This window comes from Neolamprologus multifasciatus, chromosome 8 (genome assembly GCF_963576455.1).
Source record: "Neolamprologus multifasciatus chromosome 8, fNeoMul1.2, whole genome shotgun sequence".
Lineage (NCBI taxonomy): Eukaryota > Metazoa > Chordata > Actinopteri > Cichliformes > Cichlidae > Neolamprologus > Neolamprologus multifasciatus.
Genome location: NC_140446.1, coordinates 26,167,027 through 26,189,984, shown reverse-complemented (window position 1 = coordinate 26,189,984; position 22,958 = coordinate 26,167,027). Strand labels below are relative to the sequence as shown.

Here is a 22,958-nt window from a genome sequence, read left to right as displayed (position 1 = left end):
CTAGGGTTCGTTCCCTTCAGGTGGAAGAACTCCCTAAAATATGACTTTGCTGGACGAGTTCCAGAGTAAACTTTGCTCTTGATTCTTGGACGTCATGTTGTCGAATGTTCTTGCTACACAATGGAATGGCTTAAATGTGGAGTTAAATAATACATGTGAACTATTTTAGCTATGTAAGCTGCAGAAATGATTACAGAGATAATGGTGAATTATCTCCGTTCCCATTCCTGCTGGTTTGAAGAGATCATTATGAAGTAACCCGCTGAGAGCAGATCAAAGGGAGGGACTGCGACAACCTGCAACATGGAGGACATGTTTCTGACAGATTCTCTGCATTGAAAAATCTCCAATCACGTTTTCCGGCAGCTGATGACTTCATCGTCTGATGCACTTCCATTATTATAGCTTTTACATTTAAAAACTTAAATATGCTTTCCCACATTCCTTTAATTATTCCAAGTTCACACTGTATGAGTATTTAATGCCAATGAAAAATGGAGGTAAGGGACCTGATGGGAGGGTTGGGTGGTTCCGTTGATGAGAGATTTCCTGCCTTTGCGCACATGTTGAGAAAACACTCGACCTCCAAAATTGAAATATTCAACTGGATCAGAGTTTTACTTCAAATACTGTAAATGACTACTACATTCCTGGGATGCATATACATCGCAGCACTGCCCCAGAAATGTTACTTTATTGTGTCTGGATCACTTCTCCTCCCTATAACAGGTGGGCCAGTCTGAACAAAACATGAACATCATCACACACACGAGGCAATTATTAACATCTATATGTTTTTAAAAAGCCTTTCATATAAATTCTAATTCTTTGGATTTCCGTATATATTATATTAATTTCATTGTCCTCCCTGCAAATGCAGTGTCATGTTCTCCTTGGATTAAAGCCACATGCAAAAAGTATGTAGTATGTGTATCATAGTATGTACCTCTAATGCCTTCAATAAGCTCACAGTTGGCTGTAGCTCACTGGATAGAGGAGGCTAAGGATAAGGCTGGTGGCTCAATCCCTGGCTACTCCAGGCTGTGTGCCAAAATATGTGAATATCGATATGAGCATGCTGAACTAGTTACTCTGGAGTGTTAAAAAGAAAGCACTTGGGTGTAGCAAAAGGTGGTTGTATTAATGGATAAATGATGCACCAAATAAAGCTATATACGAATCCTTCTATTTCCCATTTAAGCTAAACCAACTACTAACAGTATACTGGAGTAGAAACATGTAATTCCAGCTTGTGTTTGCTGATATTTGTTGCCATAAACATCAGAACACCAAACAAAGCGTTTCATGATAGACATGTAATGGTGTTGCCAGGTTCGCACTACTGTCCATGCATGCCTCACAAGCTGCTCTTTTATTCGTTTTGTCACGGTACTGGGCCATGAGGCCCGGGGTTTAAGTTCTAATGCTTGTTTTTGTATCCACATGTGTAGTTTAACACATCTAGTTGTTTTCTAGTTTGCAGTTTAGTCCTTGGTTTCTTGGTTTGTCATCTCTCCCTGGTCCGTGTGTCTACCTGTCATGTTTCATGTCTCTGGTTAGGTTAAGTTCATGTTCTATCTCCATGTCTATGTCTCTGTGTTTCCTGTTTTATTTTGTCTGGTGTTCTTTGTTCATTGTAGTTAGTGTTAGGCTGTGTCCAAATTCATGGGCTGCATCCTCCTGAGGACCCGGCCTTCGCGGTCTACGTGGGCCGGGTCCTCAGAAGGTCGGGTAGGCCGGAAGTAAACGGTCGTGAAATTGGACGGTCTAGCCTTCTGATTAGCGTCACCGCTGTCTCGGTGGAGTTTAATAAACTCGGCCGTCTGCTCCTTGCTATCTAAAATATAACAGGACACTGGCGTAAATTCTCGACTGTCTCACACTTCTGTTTAATCAGTTTTCTGTTTGAAGTTTAGTCAGCTGTGTGAAAACCAAGGAGGAACCCACCCGGGGGATTAATAAAGTTTTATCTAATCTAATAACTTTAATCTCAGCCAAACTGATTTACTCACGAACAAACAAAACACTGAAAAAAGCCCAACAATAACATGTTTAGGTTGTCTAAGTGACTTATATATTACGTTTAACCCGAGCAGCGAAAGTCCGCGGTGATCTGAAAATGATGTGCCGGGAGTTGTGCCGTTCTCGGCCGCATCAGTGACCCTCGAGCTCCCGGCGAGCTATCGAGCTGGTGGGTAGCAGACGTCTCCGAAAGCGTCGAAGCACTTTTGCAAATATGCGATATCTTGATAAACCGAGCAGATATTTGATGTTTACACAGCTACTTTCTCGCCTGAAAATATGTTAAAAGTTTATTTTGTGACCCAGAAAGATTAGTATGAGTAATTTTAAAACTTAGTAGCGGCCGCCATTGTTGGAAACTGGAGTTTGGCTGGGCCGCGCTATGAATTCTGGGATATGGTAGGCCACGAAGGACACACCCGACCCATCCTTCAAATTCGGGAAAAGGAGGACGCATTTGTTGGCTGCATTCGGAGGAGTCTACAAATTTGGACAGCCTTCGGCGCGTCGCTGTGACGTAATCGGTCTACAAATGCGGCCTCAGGAGGACGCAGCCCATGAATTTGGACACGACCTTACTCTCCCCTGTATTGTCATTATGTTTCCTTCTAGTCAGCTGTGTCCTCATGTGTCTCCACTTCCCCTGATCACCTCATGTGTGTATTTAAATCCTCAGTCTTCCTTTGTTTGTCGCCGCGTCGTCTGTTCAACTTCCCCCATGTTACGGCAGGTTTCAGGACTCTGTGCTGGTCATGTCCATGTTGCTTACGTGTATACGTTTCACGGTTCTTTGTTGTTCCAGCACAGAGTCCTGTTCACAGTTGTCTCCGTCATATGCATCGTTGTCACCCTGTCTTTGCTTTCCCTGCTGTCTGAGTTAAGTGTCAGTTCTTAGTTTTCCCAGTTCAGCTTCTAGTTAGTTTTGTGCTTTCTGTAGTTTGCCACGTTAATCAGCCCAAATAAAGGCTCGCTTTTCGTTTCAAGTTCAGACCGTGACACGTTTATATTATTGACATCAAATAAATATATTTTGAAATATTGTGTCAGTAACGCACATATGACAGCACCCCGGGTAACCGTGCAGTTGTTCTTTTTGTTCTTTTCAGGCAGGCAGCAGTGTTTCACTAAATAATGCATCGACATCTGTTGGCACATGCCTCATATCCTAAATATCTTCCTACTTAAAGTGATACGGTACACTCGCAAAACTATTGCAAGCCAACATTAGCGCAGATTGCTTTGCAGTAATTTTCTATTAACAGTCATTTCCATTCATTAGATTATTAAAATGCCCCGTTTAAACGTAGCTGTGAGTCTGAGCCTCCTCTGCAATTTTTCACAATAATGTGTTGGTAGCACATGAGTAATGGTGCCGAAAATGGCACCGCGGTGATGTGTTGCTGTTGTGCAATGAAAGCATTTCTCTCTTGCTAAACATGACATGCAGTAATTAGCAAAACCTGCTGTTACCCGACGCCAGCAGATCGTTGACCAGAACGAGGAACTTCTCATCTGCCACTTGGGCATCAGTCATTAGGAACACAGTGCCAATATTCTTCACGCCAGCTTTCACGTAGAGGGACGCCAGGTCACTCTGGATGACAGGGAGAGTGGGAGGGTTGGAGTGGGAACAGTGGCACCATAATAAGATTTGTTATTTTGCAGCGATACATGCTTTACGTTTATATACTGAGAGGATTATGTTTGGCAAAAGTGTATGCACATAATAAACTGTGTTAGATTTTAAATGAAACATGCTTTTACAGGATGATATGTTTGTCAAGTACTCCTCTTCAAACCTTTAGGTCAGCGATGCTGTAGCCTTTCCTCAAGGTGATCTGGAAGACCTCCAGATTGGAGATGAAAGCAGCCAGCCGGGTCAGACTCTGCTTGCCGCTGCCGCCCACTCCGACCAGCAGCACATTACCCCGTGGAGACTCCAGGATTCGGTTTATCCGGCAGCTTCGTGTGGAGGAGCAGACAGCCAGGGGTGGGAGAGGTGTGGGGGAGGAATGAATGAAAGGTTGAGACAAGAGAGCCGGATAAAAATGTCTGACTCATACAACAAATAGCAGAAGACAAAAAGGTTTGTCTCCTGCTCTCTCCGTTCTAATACTAACTGTCACCACCGTCTACTGTTCCACTGACACGTACAGCAATGAAATATATCAAACATCGCACTCAGCTGCTCCGGAGAATCTTTAGGATTTTAGTAACACAAGACGTGTGTTGCTGTTGTCGATGAAATTACTTCATTATCGCTTCTGTTGCTCCGCTTGTGCCCAAAGACTCTCACTTCAGCCGGCCTGGTAAATGTAATCGCTGACAGTTCAGTTGCTTCCTTTTCTTACACTTCTAATTACGATTCAGCAACTTTTCGAGCTTACACATCCACATTAGCAAGTCATAGATACATCTTCTGCTTCTATGCTTTCACTTCTAAGTTGTTTAATGTAAATTAAACTCAACTGACACACCGACTAAGATTTATTACACTTCAAACTGCATCTACTTCACCAATCAATTGCCACTTTAGCCATTTGCATCTTTTACATTACAGTTAAGTGCTTTAAGCTCTTACCTGTAAATGTCGACTTAGTTGCTGAGAGTGCTTCAAAACAGTTTAGCAGCTTTTGAAAGCTTTAGATTCAATTTTAACTGTAGTTGTGTAAAGCTCCAAACGTCTTGAACTGTGTTCGTCAACAGTACGGCTTCGTTTTTTCTAAAACTTCACCCATTTTCACTTAAATCTCTTCAAATACTTTTATCTTTTTCACTTTAAATGCTTTCCGTGTCAGTCCTGGGCTGGACATGATGATACTTTAGCTTTTACAATAAATGCTTTCACTTAATCTGACACCTGAGAAGGAGTCAGTTCTCTGATGCTGTAAACTCACTTAAGTGCTTCAGTTTAGATCTTTTAAAATTCAAGTGAACTGAAATCTCTCCAATTAACAACTCGGTTGCTTTTTTCTCTTTCACTTTAATTGCTTTCACTGCTTTGGCAGTTGTTTCCACGGTTCAAAAATCAAGTGACACTTTTCATATTCAGGTAAAAGTTTGACTACTTGCAGCTGCTAACTCAGCTGTTTTCAGTGATAGTACACAAACTGCTGACTCTACTTCCTGCAAGGCTTAACTTGAAAGTTTTCATCCTTTGAGATGCCATACTTCAACTCATCTACTTTTAGCTTCCACCTAAGATCCAATCAGTGCTTCAAACCTAATGTGAGTGCGTCCGGCTTACAGTTACAGTGAATTTACAATTAGCTCCACATCTCGTACCAAAAACAGATCAGATATGATATCACAGTTAGAGATGAACTATTTACAGTAGCTAAAGCCATAAATGTAAGAAAGCACACTTTTCTCTTTTTATTGGTTAACAATGAGAAACAGTTTCTGTATCTGTCTGACAGATAATCTTACTCCATGCTAACATTTCAGGACATAAATCTATGCTGGCTGATAACAGGTGTCAGACATTAGACCAGAGAGCTGACCTTTACAGACAAAGACTTTGTGGTGGCATTGTGACATCACTTTGAAAAAGTGCATTGAATAAGCAGGCAGAACTCAATCTTTTGCTTGCACACATTTTCTAACCAGTCATCGCCTCCTTTACTAAAAACTTGTCCACATTCGTTTTTAAGAATGTTATTTTAAATCCACTGAATATTTCCTTGACCAATATATTGTTGGTCAAGTTACTTGAAAAAAGTAATCAGTAACTAATTACTGATTACTTCCCCAAAAAAGTAATCCCATTACTTTACTGATTACTTATTTTCAAAAGTAATTAATTACTTAGTTACTTTTTAAAAACACGATTTACAACCTGAATAGGTGATAAAGTGATAGATCTTTCAGCCCAATTCTACTTTTTCTGCATAATCCATCATACAAAATGTAATCAAATGGAAAAGTCTCTTTTTAAAACTTGTTTTATTAGTTTTAATCTTTTAACTTTATGCATGAAGCAAAAATTAAATTATATGCAACATTCTCTGACTTGAAGAAATTTGTTTAATATTTAAACAAAATAGGTTTAAATAGGTTTAAAGGAACCTATTTAGGAAAATAGGTTTAATATTTAAACCTATTTTCTGCACACTCCAGCACATAAAATATATATATATGTATGTATATATATATATATATATTAGGGGTGCAACGATACACAAAATTCACGGTTCGGTTCGGTTCGATACTTTGGTGTCACGGTTCGATATTTTTTCGATACAAAAAAAATGTTCATGCCTTTTTATTAATTTGTCATTTATTAAATTTTCACGGCACATTCTGCACCACATCTCTGTGCGTTCATCATTTGTTTGAAGCCAGCTCACCTCCTGCAACCACTTTTCAGAGAATACGCGCTTCTTTTGTGGTTCGGACTCCTTCTGACATTTCTTTGGAGGCGGAGGTACATCACAGTAACTGCTTAAAGGAGCTTCTTCGACATCTTTAAGAGTTCTAAACAAATGTCTGTCCTCCTGAAAATCTTATGTACGCAAACACGCGTTGCAACTTCTTATCTTGTGCGGGTTTTTATTTTGACAGCGAATGCGCACCTGCGGACCACTTATGTGCAGCCCTGGTTATTTAGCTCGTCATATTGCAGCCACAGAAATTCTTTTGTCCATGAAACCATAAAGCTGCACTTTCTTTTTTCCTTATAGTCTGATTTGTCATAACCTTTCCGTTTTGTGGTAAGCTTTTCTTTGGCTGTCACTTCTTCACGCTGACCTGTCTTATTTGGCTCAGCAGAACTAAAATATATATCCTGCTGCTTTTACACACGCACTAACATAACGCTCAGCGATTCTCTGCGCGATCAACCTCTCACATGTTTAAGCTGCGGGAGATTTCACTTGTCATGTTTGCATAGTAAGCTAACGATTGATAAGACGATGTCAGAGGAATTGGTGCGCAAATTATCATCACTCACCAATCAGTACTGTCGCTCTCTATACACAGTTCACGCGATTGCAAAGTGAAAGCAAAAAACAAGCGCAAATTCAAACGCGATTTCAGTATGTCACATATTGACAGTGGCCGATGCCAATGACATAATTACCCAGCTACATTTCCAAAAGAATGCAAAAGCATTGACATATATTTTTCCTTCCTAGGATAGGCCGACGGGCAGGGCAGAGATAGATTTTGGTAGCCCGACTGGAAAAAAGCCCCGTCGGGCTAGCGATTTTGCGAGCCCTGTATCTGATTGAGGAATCACTCATCTTTGGAAAAGAGAGTTTATTATGGAGAAATGTCTCTTTCCAAAATAAAAGCTATACTATACGCTTCTTCTGGGCTATATTCTCAGCAGCATATTAAACATATCAGGTCCCCATAAGGAGAATCGTGTGCTAACGGCTGTCTAAATGACTCGGGTAAAGTTTGTAGCATGCTGCTTGTTGTTTTTCTCTGCTTCCACTTGTCTTTGCACTAGGATGATGTCGGAGTAAATGTGCAGTCATATTGGTTGTGTTCCCACTAGTGCTGTCAGCGTAAATCTGAAATGACATTAACGTCACAACACGGCAAATCTCCGTTAACGAGCTACCGCGGATCACCTCATGAGTGGGGCTGGAAGACGTCAACACATTAACGAGCTAACTGCGCTAACACACTAGTTCCCACCAATTGAGCATTGCTGGCACATCCAACATACTGTTTTACTTTTGTCCATGACAGGCTTACCTTCAGGGTCATACATCACATGAAAACCAAAATAGTTCCAAACGCCAGATCTGAATGAGGGTGGGGGAGGTTCAATTTGCCATGTTGCAACTAGCCTAGCTTCTGTCTCGCTAGCTTGCCCTGCGCTCAGTGAATCTGTGTTCGACTACTCCGCCTAGGCTGCACTGTCGAGCGCAGATCCACTGAGCGCTCAACACAGACAGCATCATCAGAAGGAAAGTTGATAAAATAAATTAAAAATGTTGTATCGTTCGATACATATGCGTACCGAACCGAAAGCACTGTATCGAACGGTTCGATATCGATACGAGTATCGTTGCACCCCTAATATATATATATATATATATATATATATATATATATATATGTATGTAAGAGTGATATTTGATATGTATATTTGAGATATTTGTGTTTACACTCACTCTTTCAAATAGATGTAAGTAAAACACAGCAGAAAATAAATAAAGTCAAAGACTAGCAGTCCTGTTGCTCTATTTTCACCTGTAAAGCAGGAGTGGGCTAGGCGGAGGGTTACCCTGGTGCAGGTGTGCAGCGGTCAGTGGAAGAATCGGCGAGTTTCTCTGTGAGTTTCCCATTACGTCGTAGCTACTCGGTGCTTGTTTGGAAGTTTAGGGTTTTTTTCGCTGTACAAAGAAGTTTTCTTCCCACGCACAACGGACACTAATGTTTTTGTCACTTTTTATGGAATCAAACTCAAAGTAAGGTCAGTACTTCCACGCTTTAAACGCTGCACGCTCACACTCTCTCTGCACTCGATATATGATCCATTGTTGATCTGCACACAGCTGTTGTCACAAACGTCGCACTCGCTTACGTCACTGTCATGAGACATTCTCGCAAAAAAAAATCACGGTTTTAGTAACGCAGTAACGCAGCGTTCCTACGGGAAAGTAACGGTAATCTAATTACCGTTTTTGCCATAGTAACGCGTTACTGTAATCACATTACTTTTTTCAAGTAACGAGTAAAGTAAGGGATTACTATTGCATTTACTAAAACCGTGATTTTTATTGCGAGAATGTTACAAGTAACGCGTTACTGCCCATCTCTGTTGTTCTTACATGTTGTTAATTATCCCACAAAAAGACCAAATCATCAGTAAGATGTAGTCATGCTATTTTCCTTACTACAAACCCATTGATCACTAATTACTTTGTATACTGAATGTTAATCTATCGGCCTAGACTGCAAAGAACTTTGGGTCATCTGCTGTTAGTTTAGATGTGCCGTATAAATAAAAGTCTTATAATTACACATTTTAGAAGACTTTAAGACGGGAAACTGGCAAAATAAAAAACAAAACATAGGCTACAGAGGCCGGGGTGACATGCAGATTTTTTTTTTTAATTACATTTTTTATTGAAAAACATTGAATCTCTTTAGCATTTATTTCATCTGCTTATCTACTCGGTGAAGTGGCTGCTGTTACTTGTCTAAATTCTTTTAGTCTTAAAGACTTGTTAGTTAAAGAAACTCTCCACAGAGGAGCAGCTCAGGAAGCTGCTATTTTGGGGAAGAGAAAAGCAGCACATCCTGTTCTAATCAGTCTAATTCTACCCCCGGAGACCTGATTGAAGCTTCAATCAGTTTAGGTTTGTTTTCTTAACAAGGTGTTTAAATAAGGCATTTTTATTCAGTTTGAGGTTTTAAACCAAATATAGAAGAAATATTAGCAACATGTTAATGTAACAAATCTGGATGTTATTTCTAGGAATAGAAAACGCTGATCGAACGTTCTGGACGACAGGAACTGTGTGGCACAGAGGACTGGTGTATTTGGCTGTTTGCTTGTAAAAATCAACTTTAATGACGACTGATTTTTTGATTCTGAATCCTGCAACCAAAAGACTTTTAGACTGAGCATCCAGTCTGGATTAAATTGTCATGATATATGCTATTTTTTATTTTTTCACAGATTCACCTGTCTCTATGTTTGACAGTCTATAAAATGGAAGTGGTAATCCTAAAATACCTTGGAAGCCAGCTGACTGTCTTGACAGACAATAAAAAAAACAGATACATTTTTTTAAACTCTATCTGTAGTCCTCCTCCTCCCCGGGGTTTCAAACTTCCACTCACACGTGAGCCATGGCGTCCTCAAACAGCACGAGGTTCAGGGTGGCGTTGACCTCATTGTAGCTATCCAGCACCTCCAGCAGAGTTTTACTGAGGCTGCTCCAGGACTCTACAGCCATGTATCTGGCCTCCCCCTGACCATGGGCGAAGTGGCAGTACAGGTTCATCTCTCTGGTCTGCTCCAGAGTCTCCTCCATGTCCTCAGGAGGCACACACGCAAACACAAACACACACATTTCAGCGATAAACATACATACAGACCCACACACTACCCCTGTCAGCATAACATTAGTGTTAAGCCTAAACAGTCTGGACAGGGACACAGCTGAATATCACAGCTGCGCAGAGGGTGACCTAGTTCATTTTCACTCTGGCAAGTGTTAGGCCCCAAACATTTGACTGGAAAGACTCTGTGTCTCTTCAGGACGCTGGTTTCCTCTGAAAACAAATAGCTGCAGTAGATGTGATGAATTAGACTGTTTTTCTACTTTTTTGCAAGCTTACATATTTATCACGTTCAGGTGTAGTATATAAAGAGACTATAAAAGTCTCTAAACATTGTCTTGTTTGAATAAATATAGCAGTAAAACATGCTGCATATTGCTCTGTGGCACAGGGGCAAAATGTCATAAGTTTACCTTAGTTGCCAGCTGTGAATGCTATACATGAGCAGGGTTATTCTCTCCCTTCTCCTTCTGTGTGTGTATGCACACATACACTTGTCAGGTTCTTCATTGTGGGATGACTAGTGTGCATGTGATAGAGCTAGGGAGTGCAGTGAGGGAGCAGTGGACAGAAAACCATTAAAATGTTTTCCAATTTGCCGGGCTGACAGCACGGACATGACAGGCAGACCCCCACACCACACTGATTAATATTCTCCCCCAACATTCCTTTTTCTCCTCTCCTCGCTGTGTTGGCCACTGATGTCCAGGTCCAGACACAGAGCAGGCAGCCTAATGTTCCCGCACTTCCCTCCCTCCCCATCCTCCAGCCTCCCGCTCTTGTCTTCCTTCGCTGAACTTTGTAAAACTCTCACCTCATAGAACTTCTTTACTGTGTCTGCCTGCAGCCTATCAAAAAGCTGGAAGTCCTGCTCCTCCACCAGCTTGTCTCTGTAGACCCGGTTCGACTCGTGCAGGTAGATTTTCAGCAGGTCTAGGGGGGCTTTCAGACACTCACCGGTACAGAAGAGAATGCCCTGAGCAGGGAAAGGAGGGAGGAAGGTTTCAAGTTTCATTCCGTTTACTCCACAACGAGGAGGGAAACACAGCACACTCACTGCAGGTAAATCAATGGATATTGAGTGGACAAGCTGTTAGGAGGTGTGTCAGATAAAACTAAGAAATATGGGATCACTTTTCTTTCAGCGTGTAGTCTCAAAGGTATTGCTGCGTGCAGAGATGGAAGAGTGACCAAAATAAATAAATAAATAAATCAGGCGCAGACTCCACACATCATTCCCACAGAGGCTTTAAACACAAATCTTATGCTCTAACCTACATTTTAATTGGATATCAGTCATTTATTTAAGTTTATTTAAGTTTATTTAAGTACTGCATCTAATGCACTTTTTCAGATATGTGCTGGTTAACCCTTTAAGACCTACCATAGAACCAAGTCCGCCAGCGCTTATATTATATTTTTACATGCTGTAGTGCCATTTTTGGGAGCATTTTAAGTTGATATACATCAATACAACCATTATAGCCCAAATTTTAATAATATGTCTGCATTAAGTGCATAGTAATTACATAAATTGCAAAAAAGTGCAATAAACTACAAAAAAATTGAAAATCGTTTTTGTTTTTTTAACATATATTTCTAGTTAGAGAAATTTAAGAGGCTTATCCCTCAAAATTGTAAATACAAAAAAGTTGCACAAAATAGTTTCCCACCACAGGAAATTTATTTTGAGTGTCTTCATAGTTTTATTTTTGAAATACACCAATTTTTATACACTGCAGGAAAAACGAAAATAAATATTATAATGCAAATTTGCAAAAAAAGCAGCATATGCATCAAAATAAACTATTTCCAGCAGTGCAATATGAGTCCTAAGCATCCCAGAAATGACACAGAAAGTCATAAAGTCAAACATAACTTTTAAAAACACCAGTATAGGCTCATGAGGCCCTGATGGTAAAAAACTACATTTCCGCAAAATGACGTCACTTCCGATTTCTGCTACCGGGATTTAAAAATAGTCACGCAAAACGGAGCGTGCCCGCTCCGACCAGCTTTAAAGGGTTAACAAAGAATTTCAGATTTCATACATGACCTCCAAGGTATGACGGCAAAGAAGAATTGAATACAAGCCACACTGCAATCCAGCTCCAATTTAATGCAATACTGACCTGATCAGTGTTGTGTCTGTTCTTATTGATACCAGCACTGGAGGTCTTGCTTCTACTGTCTCCACTGATGGGTTTCTAAGAAAGCACGTCTCAAGGAGAGGGAGTCGAAACTAACTGCGTATGGAAATTTTAGTCCTTTTTGACCATAATGGTACACACTGAGCTATAATTACTGCCTTGCTGCAATTTACATATTTTACCTGTGCAGACACATATGCACACTGAAGACTTTGCAGGAAGTGTTAAGAGTCTTAAAAATAAAACTTTAGTAGATAAACTGAATATTTAATCCATTGCAGACACGAAAAAGTCAGGTTAAAATCAAAGAACCCCCCCACCTCAAAACTGGGGGGCATCAGTCTGATTCATCTTCTGTGGACTGTGAATATTTTGAGCAAAAAATGTGCCAATTCAACATGTAAATACAAAGCTATCTGATAAATGAAAGTTTTGACAGGCTGATGAGTCAAGTAGCCAAGATTTCAAATGATGACATACGAATGAAGTGTTAGCCTAAAACTGAGCAATCAGATTGCTCTAAATGGTGAATCAGACAGCTTTTTTCTATTCTTGGCTCTTTCTGATATCACTGAGGGGTATCATGCTCAGTGTTGCCAACTCCTCAGTAAGGAAAATCGCTATTGGTTGTCCTAAAAGTTTACTCAGGAATAAATAAAATAATAAAAACAGCCAAACAATAACATTTTTAAGTTATCCAAGTGACTTATATATGTTTAACCTGAGTAGCGAAAGACGGTGGTGGGTTTGAAAACGATTTGCCGGGAGTCCGGTGTTCTCACGGGCTCTAGTGAGCGTTGAACCCCGGCTAGCTATCGAGCTAGTGGGTAACAGACATCTCCGAAAACGTCGGAGCGCTTTTGAAAATATGTGGTGTCTTGATAAACTGAGCAGATATTTGAGGTTTACACAGCTACATTCTTGCCTGAAAATATGTTAAGCGTTTATTTTGTGACCCAGAAAGAATAATAAGAGTAATATTAAAACTAACTAGCTGCCGCCATTGTTGGAAACTGAGCTGGGCCGCGCTATGAATTCTGGGACCAGTGTTGCCAACTCCTCAGCAAGGAAAATCGCTATTGGCTGTCCTAAAAGTCGCTAGAAGTCGCTAAATGACGTCATCACCTAATTTGCATAATTGGTCATGCTAATGTAATTGTAACCTACGTTGTTGGAGAGAGAAATAACATCGTGGACGAGACATAAAGTGAGTAAAAAACGTCCTAAATGCAGTTAGAATTTATTTAGAACTACAAATTAAATTTCTTTTAGCAATTATTGTTTTTTGTAATGTCACAATTCCAACCCTGCTCCTTAATCCGGGTTTGGACCGGCAGTGACCCGAAATAGGCACTCTGGTGGAGTTACTTTGTGTGTGTGTTTATAAGTAGTTTTAAACCTGATCCACAAAACAGCATAAGAGTAAAAGAAGAACTGACTGCGTTACAGCACCCCCTGCTTGTTGAGAGTAAAAGCGATATGCGCTTTCACGTCTTTTTTTAGCCCCCTAGCGACTTTTTTTTAGAAAAAAAGTCGCTAGGGGGCTGAAAACTCGCTAAATATAGCGACAAAGTCGCTAAGTTGGCAACACTGATCATGCTATGATTGTCTGGGGCATGTGTTTATGAGAGGCAGCCAATCACAAGAAAGTTAGCTTAGAGAGGAGGAAGAAAGCTTAAAAGTCTTTAAGAGGCGATGAACTGAGGAGCTGCACGAAGGCAAGAAAACAAGGATTATTTTGAAATGTGAATCATGAAAAGCTACTCGAAGTCCAGGAATAAAAACATGGAGGAAATGGAAATGAGCAGAATTAGTCCCTATTAACAGTAAGCTGTGATGCATATCTGTTTTAAATTTTATGGCAATTGGAGACAACTAAAAATATAAACCCTGTGGTGGTGTTTAAGGAAAAGTGAGAGCTTATTTCTGGCTATCATCAAGATTCATCTTCTTCTGAGTTTGGCCAGAAGCAGTAATTTCAACAATATCTATAAAACAACTGAGCCAGCATGGCTGAACATGAATGTGTTTTTTTAATTTATTGTTTTTGTGGGTTTTTCTTTTCATCCCGTAAATGAAAACAAAAAAAAGTCACGACAATGAGCAGATGAGTGTTTAGTGGATGATTGATGATTAATGCATCTCTAGAGAAAGCCAGTGTGATGCGACGGCTTTCCCACGGGGACGCTGACGATGAAGCCAGGCGGATCTCGTCACAGTCTCACCGCGTCACATAACAGGTGCCGTATAGGACGAGAACAGGCTGGAGAGGCGCCCAGGCACTGTTTGTTCCCCTCTGCACAGCGTTACCCAGGAGGCAGCGGCAGAGGCGAGCAGATGCTGTGTGTTTCCAGCCCCAGAACTTATTCTAATCAACAGAATCATCTCCGGGGGTAAAGCCAGCTGAGTCTGATCTGACTCCATATCTGAGCCGGCTGAATGAGACAACTGGCTGCTAAATCCACTGTGTAATTGTGCAGATGGGAGGTGTGCTCTGGGTGTGGATGAGTGTTCTTAAGATGCAAACCTAGCCTGAGTAATGGACCGCTCCGTCTCTACCAAAGTTAAGACGTTTTCCCTGAGAATGTGTGAATGATGTTATATTTTTGACTTTTAGTAGATCCGGCTCTTTCTACTTCATTTCTTTGTTTAATGGTGTCAATCACGACTCCCCGCATTCATTGTGTACAAGTGTGCTTGAGCAAAACAAAACACCATATGGCACCTAACTCTATATAACAGTAATAATCACAGCCGTAGCTGTTAGCAGTATCACTTGAACAAACTGAGAGCAGACAGAACTTTGTTTTCCTTCTATCCAGCTGACTTTGGCATACTATCTCATCCTCTGTGCCCCTGATCTTTCATTGCTTTGTTCAACTCAGAGGAGAGGGATTAGAGAGCACTTGGTGCCGGCGTGTATCTGTCTGTCGTTCTGTCTGCAGCGAGCTCGCTTTTCTCGTAGCCTGACAGCTGCTCCGAGCCCCAAACAATGCTTCCCCTGCTAACAAATGCACCCAGCTGACTATCTACAGAGCATCATGCAGACATATTGTGTAGTCAGTACAGTTTGGCTTTGGTCTCTCCGCACCATCGTGTATTCTCTTTCTCTCCACATCCATCCTTCCCCCCGTCTCCTCCTTCGCCTCTCGAGCGTCGAGGAGCTCATTTAGGCTGACGTGGAGAAGACAAGCCCATGGATATGCCCGCTGGTCATGGCAGAGAACGAACGCTGGCAAACGGAGCTCTTTCACAATGCTCCCAGTCGGACGGCAAACTGTTTGTCTAGCCCTATTAGTGGAATTTGGCTAGTGTACTTCACTTATAGTGCGTTTAATTTAACATCCACAGGGTGGAATGATCAAACTAAAGTCCAGGAAAACTGAAGATTTATGGAGACAATGTGTCTGTCTATTCGCCAACTTTTTTAAGGACAGGGTACTTTAAAAAGTTGGCGAGTAAAGGAAGGTAAAGTTTAGAAAGCTCCTGTTAACTATTCAGCAACCTCCACTAACCTTAGAACTTTGCAAGCAAACAGCAACAATCTTCCCAAGATGCAGCCTTGACTGTTTTGTGGACCCGCTCCTTTTGTCACTTTCAAAAACACCTTTACACAGACCGCTGCAAGCTCCCACAGAGCTTCTAAGCTTGGCTTTCTGCCTCATTAGTGTTGATTATAACGAGACAGCTTCCTCTGGCTACATCTCCAAGTTTTGAAGAAAAGAGGAAAGAATCAATTACAAAAAAAAGTCCTCCAATTATCTCAGCTGAGGCAAACATCGGAAACATCAAGCTAGTAAATACTGACTGACAACTATTTAGGCCTCATGGCTGAAACGAGAGGAAACGTTTGTACTGTCAAGCCAAATACTTTCCCACTTTTGAAGGTGTAAAAGCACAGAGGTACGGCTGGGAAAATACTGCCGAGGCAGAGCCGTAAGCTAAGAGGTGTCTCGCCTCTACCCACCTGTCCTCGGGTCTTTGCGGCGAGAACTGAGTAAAAAAAAAACTTCAAATAAGCTCCAGGAGTCCATTTTCTGGCTTTCTTTACATTTCCTCTCAGGATGGGGAGAGGAGACAGCTTTGACATTGTTTCCTCTTTGTGGTTATTAGATGTCCGATCTCGCTGTGCAGACCAATTAAAAAAAAAAAAAAAGATTTTGATGAAAGAGGCAGAATGGCTTATTTAAACACTAGCTTCAAAGTGTTGTGGTGCAATTTAATTCCCAACTTTTTGACGGCAGTGATGTGTGTGATCTAGGACCTAGGAGCTAAGTCTTTAGGTGGTCAGGGTGAGTGCATCGGCAAGGACGATAAGTAGGCTTTAATCTTAAAGTGCAGACGGCTCAGCATACTTCATCTGACAATCTGGTCTAAAAAGAGTCTCCTTGTGACGGCTGAACGCTGACATTGCATCTACATCATGCAGTGATTTGCCAGGTGTGGTGGGATGGTTTAAAAACTTTATCTGGCTCTCTCTTTTCTTTCTTTCCTTAAACTCAGTGAGGCCTACCACATTATCTGTTATAGAAAAGTACCCCAACCCAGTGATGTAGGACTGTATGAATTTATCTAATATTGCTCTCTTCAGTGTTTGGCAATGCTAAAATGTTTTTGTACTGTGTACTTGTCTATTCACTAAATGTTGGTATTTTAGCAATGCCTGAAGGTCTAGCTATTCTAGCGTCAGTTGCCGTTTCAAGCCCATGAATTTCGAGCCCATGAATTTGGACACGACCACTGGTCATGGGCTGCGTCCTCCTGAGGCCGCATTTGTAGACCGATTACGTCACAGCGACGCGCCGAAGGCTGTCCAAATTCGTAGACTCCTCCGAATGCAGCCGACAAATGCGTCCTCCTTTTCCCGAATTTGAAGGATGGGTCGGGTGTGTCCTTCGTGGCCTACCATATCCCAGAATTCATAGCGCGGCCCAGCCAAACTCCAGTTTCCAACAATGGTGGCCGCTACTAAGTTTTAAAATTACTCATACTAATCTTTCTGGGTCACAAAATAAACTTTTAACATATTTTCAGGTGAGAAAGTAGCTGTGTAAACATCAAATATCTGCTCAGTTTATCAAGATATCGCATATTTGCAAAAGTGCTTCGACGTTTTTGGAGACGTCTGCTACCCACCAGCTCGATAGCTCGCTGGGAGCTCGAGGGTTACTGATGCGGCCGAGAACGGCACAACTCCCGGCACATCATTTTCAGATCACCGCGGACTTTCGCTACTCAGGTTAAACGTAATATATAAGTCACTTAGACAACCTAAAAATGGGTGTGTCACCAGGGTGCAGGGGAGACATTCCCCCCCCTCTGTCCTCTTCTGGCCACCTGTGCCTCAATTTTATCTCACAACTTAGACATCCACATTACTTACACTCTCATAACACACACATATATATATATATAGGGCCTTGAGGGTGGGCACGTTAACGGCGTCCAGTAGACGGTCTGTGTATTCAAACCTGCCTCTGGCGCCGGTGCCCACCTCTCAATTTTAAATCCATGTAGACATTGAGGGTTCTCGGGAGGGGCCGTGCTAACACCTGCTGCTCTCTGGCAGCAGCACCATGCTCTCCCTTGTTTTAAATACACTTTAGAGCAACACGCAGCAACACTACACTTGAGCGGGAGGAGGGAGGTATGGGGTCTTAACACACCCCCGTTCTCTGCTAGCCATCGGGGCGGGGGGGCTGGGAAGAGATGCTGGCTGTCCGATTGGCCTCCCTGCTGCTGCGGAGCCTGGGGCGGTCTGCTTGCCTCCACCCCGGAGGGAAGGGTAACATCTCTTGGGCCTGGGTGCCGTTTCCATCTCTGGGGGTGAGGATACCTGGACCCGGGGTATAGAGTATGTTTGGGGAGTGTGATTGTGTGTACATGTCCATTTACGTTTATTCCTACGTTGGGCGAGTGCTGAGTGTTTGTATATGTGTGCATGAGGGTGGGAATGCATGTCTGTGTCTGTGTGTGCCTGTTTGTCTGTGTCTATATGTCAGGTCGGGTCTTAGACTTCACCTCTCTGGGAACTCCAAGGCCCTCCAAAGTGTGGAGGCCTATCTCCCCTCACCACACTCCCTGCCGGTAACTGATGCCCTCAGGGGTCGGTGCGTTGGTGGTTCTTGGTGTCCGGGGCTGGGCGCTCAGGTATGTACCAGCTCACTCCCGGTGACTACTTGGCGGGGCCTGGCGCCTGCTGCTCGGTCAGGCCTCTTCCGGGGCGCGGGGGGCCCTCGGGCCTCCGGCCTCTGTGCCTGCGGCTCGGTTCACTCTGGCACAGCTGGCTGCCGGCAGAGCCGGCGGGCACGCCGGTGCAGCCCCCTCTAGCTTCTGCCCGGTGGCTACTGGGTGACCCCTCATCTGGGGATCCTCAGCCCTTCCCATGAAGGTGGCACGGATGCCCCTCCGGTGGTCCTCCTTGGGCTCTTGCACTCTGGGGCCTCTGGATGTCTGGGGCCTGGATCTCCTCCATGCCTGCTTCATGCCCTGGGGGACGGGGCTATGGCTCTCTACATCCTCTAGCAGACCATTACATGGGGAAACCATTTGAATACAAGCGCGCCGATCCACACAGGTGTGCACATGGGTGTTCACTATTCGTAGACTTAAATCACACCTTTCTTGGCTGCTACTTCAAAGCACATTGTGCGCTGTCTGTCCTGCGTGCTGCACAGCGGCGTTCAGTATTTAGTATTTACTGCTGTTTACACTTAGCTAGATTAATGCGATGGTGTTGTGTATAGTATGTTGCATTGTTTTGTTTTGTTTTTTGCTTGTTTTCTATTCTTTTTCTCTCAACAGGTGATCCCGGAGATATTTTTTCTTCCCCCCTTTCTCACTGTCCCTCTCCCCTTCTGTTTTTCTTTTCCTTCCTCTTTCTTTCTCCCTTTCCTATCCCTCACTCATGTCTGTCCCGTCTGTAACAACTGAAAATAAAATAAATAATAAAAACAAAGGTCGATCAAATGGACCAATACGGCAATGCCATGATGATCCATTTGGCAAAATAAATCCATTGGGTATCCTTGTTGGTCTTCAGACAACAATTCTGACGGCTAAAGAACCAAATGGGACAGGCGAAAAAAAAAAAAAAAAAAAAAAAAAAAAAAAAAAGACAACCTAAAAATGATATTGTTGGGCTTTTTTCAGTGTTTTATTTGTTCGTGAGTAAATCGGTTTGGCTGAGATTAAAGTTATTAGATTCGATAAAATAAAACTTTATTAATCCCCCGGGTGGGTTCCTCCTTGATTTTTACACAGCTGACTAAACGTCAAATAGAAAACTGATTAAACAGAAGTATGAGACAGTCGAGAATTTACGCCAGTGTCCTGTTATATTTTAGATAGCAAGGAGCAGACGGCCGAGTTTATTAAACTCCACCGAGACAGCGGTGACGCTAATCAGAAGGCTAGACCGTCCAATTTCACAGCCGTTTACTTCCGGCCTACCCGACCTTCTGAGGACCCGGCCCACGTAGACCGCGAAGGCCGGGTCCTCAGGAGGATGCAGCCCATGAATTTGGACACGACAACAGTGCAGCACAGAGCTGTCTTTGCCATTCTTGCTTCTGGTGAGATAACCAAAGACACTCCCACGTCTCCACATCACCGTGGTGTCCCCACTGGTTTTGCTGTTCTTCGATCGACACCATCCTTGGCGTGGGTCACAATAAACGTGAATAATAACTTTCCATCCACCCATAAATGAACAGCACATGAGGGTGCTGAAGCCTTTCCCGGTTGTAATAAGACAAAAGACAGGATACACCCTGGACACCCATTCATTAACATTCACCTACGGCTAATTTAGAATCACATAAAACATGAAAGTCTTTGGATTGTGAAAACCAGAATTCCTAAAGCAGACCCACACAAGCACACAGAGGAACTCAGCTGGTCATCAGGTTCAAACCTCACTGTGAATCGTAAGCACTGCATCAGTAAAATCTTGATATTGTGACAAATATGCACAAATAACAATATTGCACCTTTTTGTTTGCTTTTACACAGTTACACTTGGAGACTCTCCTGCTGCCTCCCTGCACTTACATTTTGTGCTCAATGAATTTGAACTTGTCCACATTCTTCTGGGGCAGTGAAAGTTGTCACTTGAGGCCCATCATGCACCAGTGTGGGGATTCGAGAAATATTTTGCTGCTATTGTTAATAATCATCATCATTACTGATAGGTTTGTAGCTTAAACCTATTCGCTGGAACGTTGAAGACAATATAATTACACAGCAAGCAAGACACGAAGTAGGCAAAGTTCTTCATGTTTCTCGTGCACGGGAGAGAACCGGACAAACGCCGTTCCTTCTCTTGACCCCAGTTGCACTCGTCCGCTCCCCTGTAACACTGCTCTTTTATTGAGGTTACATGAATATACATAGGTTCATTAACATACGACGTCTACATACAAACAAAGAGTACCTTCCCTGTGTGTGTGTGTGTGGTCAGAGTGTGACCCCATAAATGACTTCCCTAAACCTACTGGTCTGGAAAGTCCAGCAGTTCATCTAAACAAAAAGCACTTAGCCTAAAACAGATATAGCCACGTTTATCCTACCATAAAACAATAAAACAAGGTACGACCTCTTCCCATGCTCCCAGGATGTAGGTGTGGATTCCAGAACACTCTGGAATCCACACCAAGCCTTTGCAGCCTGCTAAAGATCACACATCCTATCACTACACAATTATTTAAACACCTCTACCAATCTAAAACTAATTATAAAACTCTAAGCATATATAAGTAGATATTTCTAAGCATAAATGACAATCAACATTACAAAACCTAACAATTACCATTGCGTTAATAATTAATATTGATATTGCATTTAGATGTTTAAACATATTGGTACCCAATTAGCCTTTATTACAGGTGCAGTTATAACCACTTTAAACTGTTGAGTTAAATCAATAATCTTAAATGCTTTTGAATGCTTGTTATAATCTTAAATGTAACTCCTAAGTCTGAGTACACTCTGTGCAAAGTAGACAGGAAACTGCAGGCTTTTGAGCGTGTTTGTGAACGTGAAACTAACCAGAGCATTTAAGGTCGAGAGACACACACACACACACACATTGTAGATGGACTCATTTATAGGTGAAGGTTCAAATAATATTTTGTAAAAGCTTGCAACTGCAAAATTGTGCCTGCAAAAGAACAGTTTGTTGCAGAATGTGGGCCTGATGTTCCAGACGATAAGCGAGCGTTCGGCAGCGACAGGAAGACACCTGGGATGGAGACGAGGCGATGTTGTTTTTTCAAACTGTGTTAAAAGTCATCGTGGTTTTGAAACTTATGCATGTGATGACACATGAGGGGGCGTTATAAATTCCCCTGATGATATATAACAACTGATTGTGTATTGTTCGAGAGAGATCGATGCTGTCTGCGTACAGTGTTCATCTCTCCACGCGTGTGCTCATTAAAATCAGCGTTTGACTGAAGCCGGCCGGACCAGTGTTGTTATTCTGGATTTCCTCCTATATCCCTCCTCAATATTTGAACCCTTAACACCAGTCATTCTGAACCACACCACGTGCTTGGCAGATGATTGTTGTCCTTTTAAGCTTTTGCTAATGGCCTTTTTGGATTCAGCTGCCATTTGGATTTTGATTGCTGGTATTTTTGGGCAGTTTTTGCTTTTAACTGACCGGCCTTGTTTGTCATGTTTGTGAGTGTTTGCTTGTCCAAACTCTGGAGTGAAATTTCAGCCTATATGAAAAAAATCAGGATTAGAAAAGAATCTAAACTAGCAGATCTCTGTGAAGGTTCTCAGTCATTCATTCAGTCAAAGGAGCTTGCAAAGAAAAGCGTCTGGACTTCCTTAAGTTGCTTGAAGACGTTTCACCTTCATCCGAGAGGTTCACATTTTGAACAGAGAGGACAGATGGTTTGAAAGAGGAGTGAAAGAAGCCATCTATGTCCACTGTGAGCGACCATCTTTGAACAGAGGCGGTGGTTTACGACACCAACTCTCTGCCATCTATAATCCAGTTTTGAGATCCCTTCCCAGACGCCTTAACGCCCACTCACACCCTGGGCCATCTGACCTCAGGAATTCGCATGATAAGGTGGGGCCAGGTTTCACAAAGAGCTCACCCCAAACTCTGGCTGATTGGGACCCACACCCAGTTTTACACCTTGGCTCATGTGATTAGAGGATCATCAGGGGGTCCTTTTGTCCCTCTGTGGGGGGAAACTCCCACTAGGTTTATATCTGGACTCTCCACCATTTGACCTTAGAACTGAAGAAGCTTCTCGGATGAAGGTGAAACGTCTTCAAGCAACTTAAAGAAGTCCAGACGCTTTTCTTTGCAAGCTCCTTTGACTAAACTAGCGTAGTTTCACAACTATATATTCTGCACATAGTGCAAAACTCTGAGATTCCTCAGTTGGTCCTGTGTAAACTCCAAGCTAAAATTATGAAAAATCTAGTTCCTATAGCTCAGTGGCTTAAAGCATTAATTATACAACGGAGGGTGTTAAATGAGAGCCTGCCCTCCATGAAACCGTGGAGGATTCTGACAGAAATATTGCCCCAAAAGCTTCTCCCCTGACAGCTACAGCGCTCTGATATTATATTCATTTAAATACATTAAATCATCACTAACACCCGTGGAAGTGCAAATCCATTCTATTTTCTGTTACACTTATTTCAGACTTATTTCTGGCTTTCAGACTCAGCTCTTAAATCAATAATCATTTAGATGAGAAATTAGTGATAGAAGCCTGGCTCTACCCGCAT

At 42.3% G+C, this 22,958-nt stretch overlaps 1 protein-coding gene across 2 annotated transcripts in view; it reads right to left on the bottom strand.

Moving 5' to 3' along the window:
* The window catches only part of dnah9 (dynein, axonemal, heavy chain 9), a 223,534-nt gene that overhangs the window by 105,077 nt on the left and 95,499 nt on the right, over positions 1-22,958 (bottom strand). For both annotated transcript variants that reach the window (XM_085171014.1, XM_085171015.1), the window contains 4 exons: positions 10,865-11,026; positions 9,829-10,025; positions 3,822-3,984; positions 3,493-3,616 (listed from right to left, as the gene is read on the bottom strand). In XM_085171014.1, the coding sequence (XP_085027140.1) occupies positions 3,493-3,616; positions 3,822-3,984; positions 9,829-10,025; positions 10,865-11,026 (646 nt within the window). The remainder of the gene's footprint in view (positions 1-3,492; positions 3,617-3,821; positions 3,985-9,828; positions 10,026-10,864; positions 11,027-22,958) is intronic.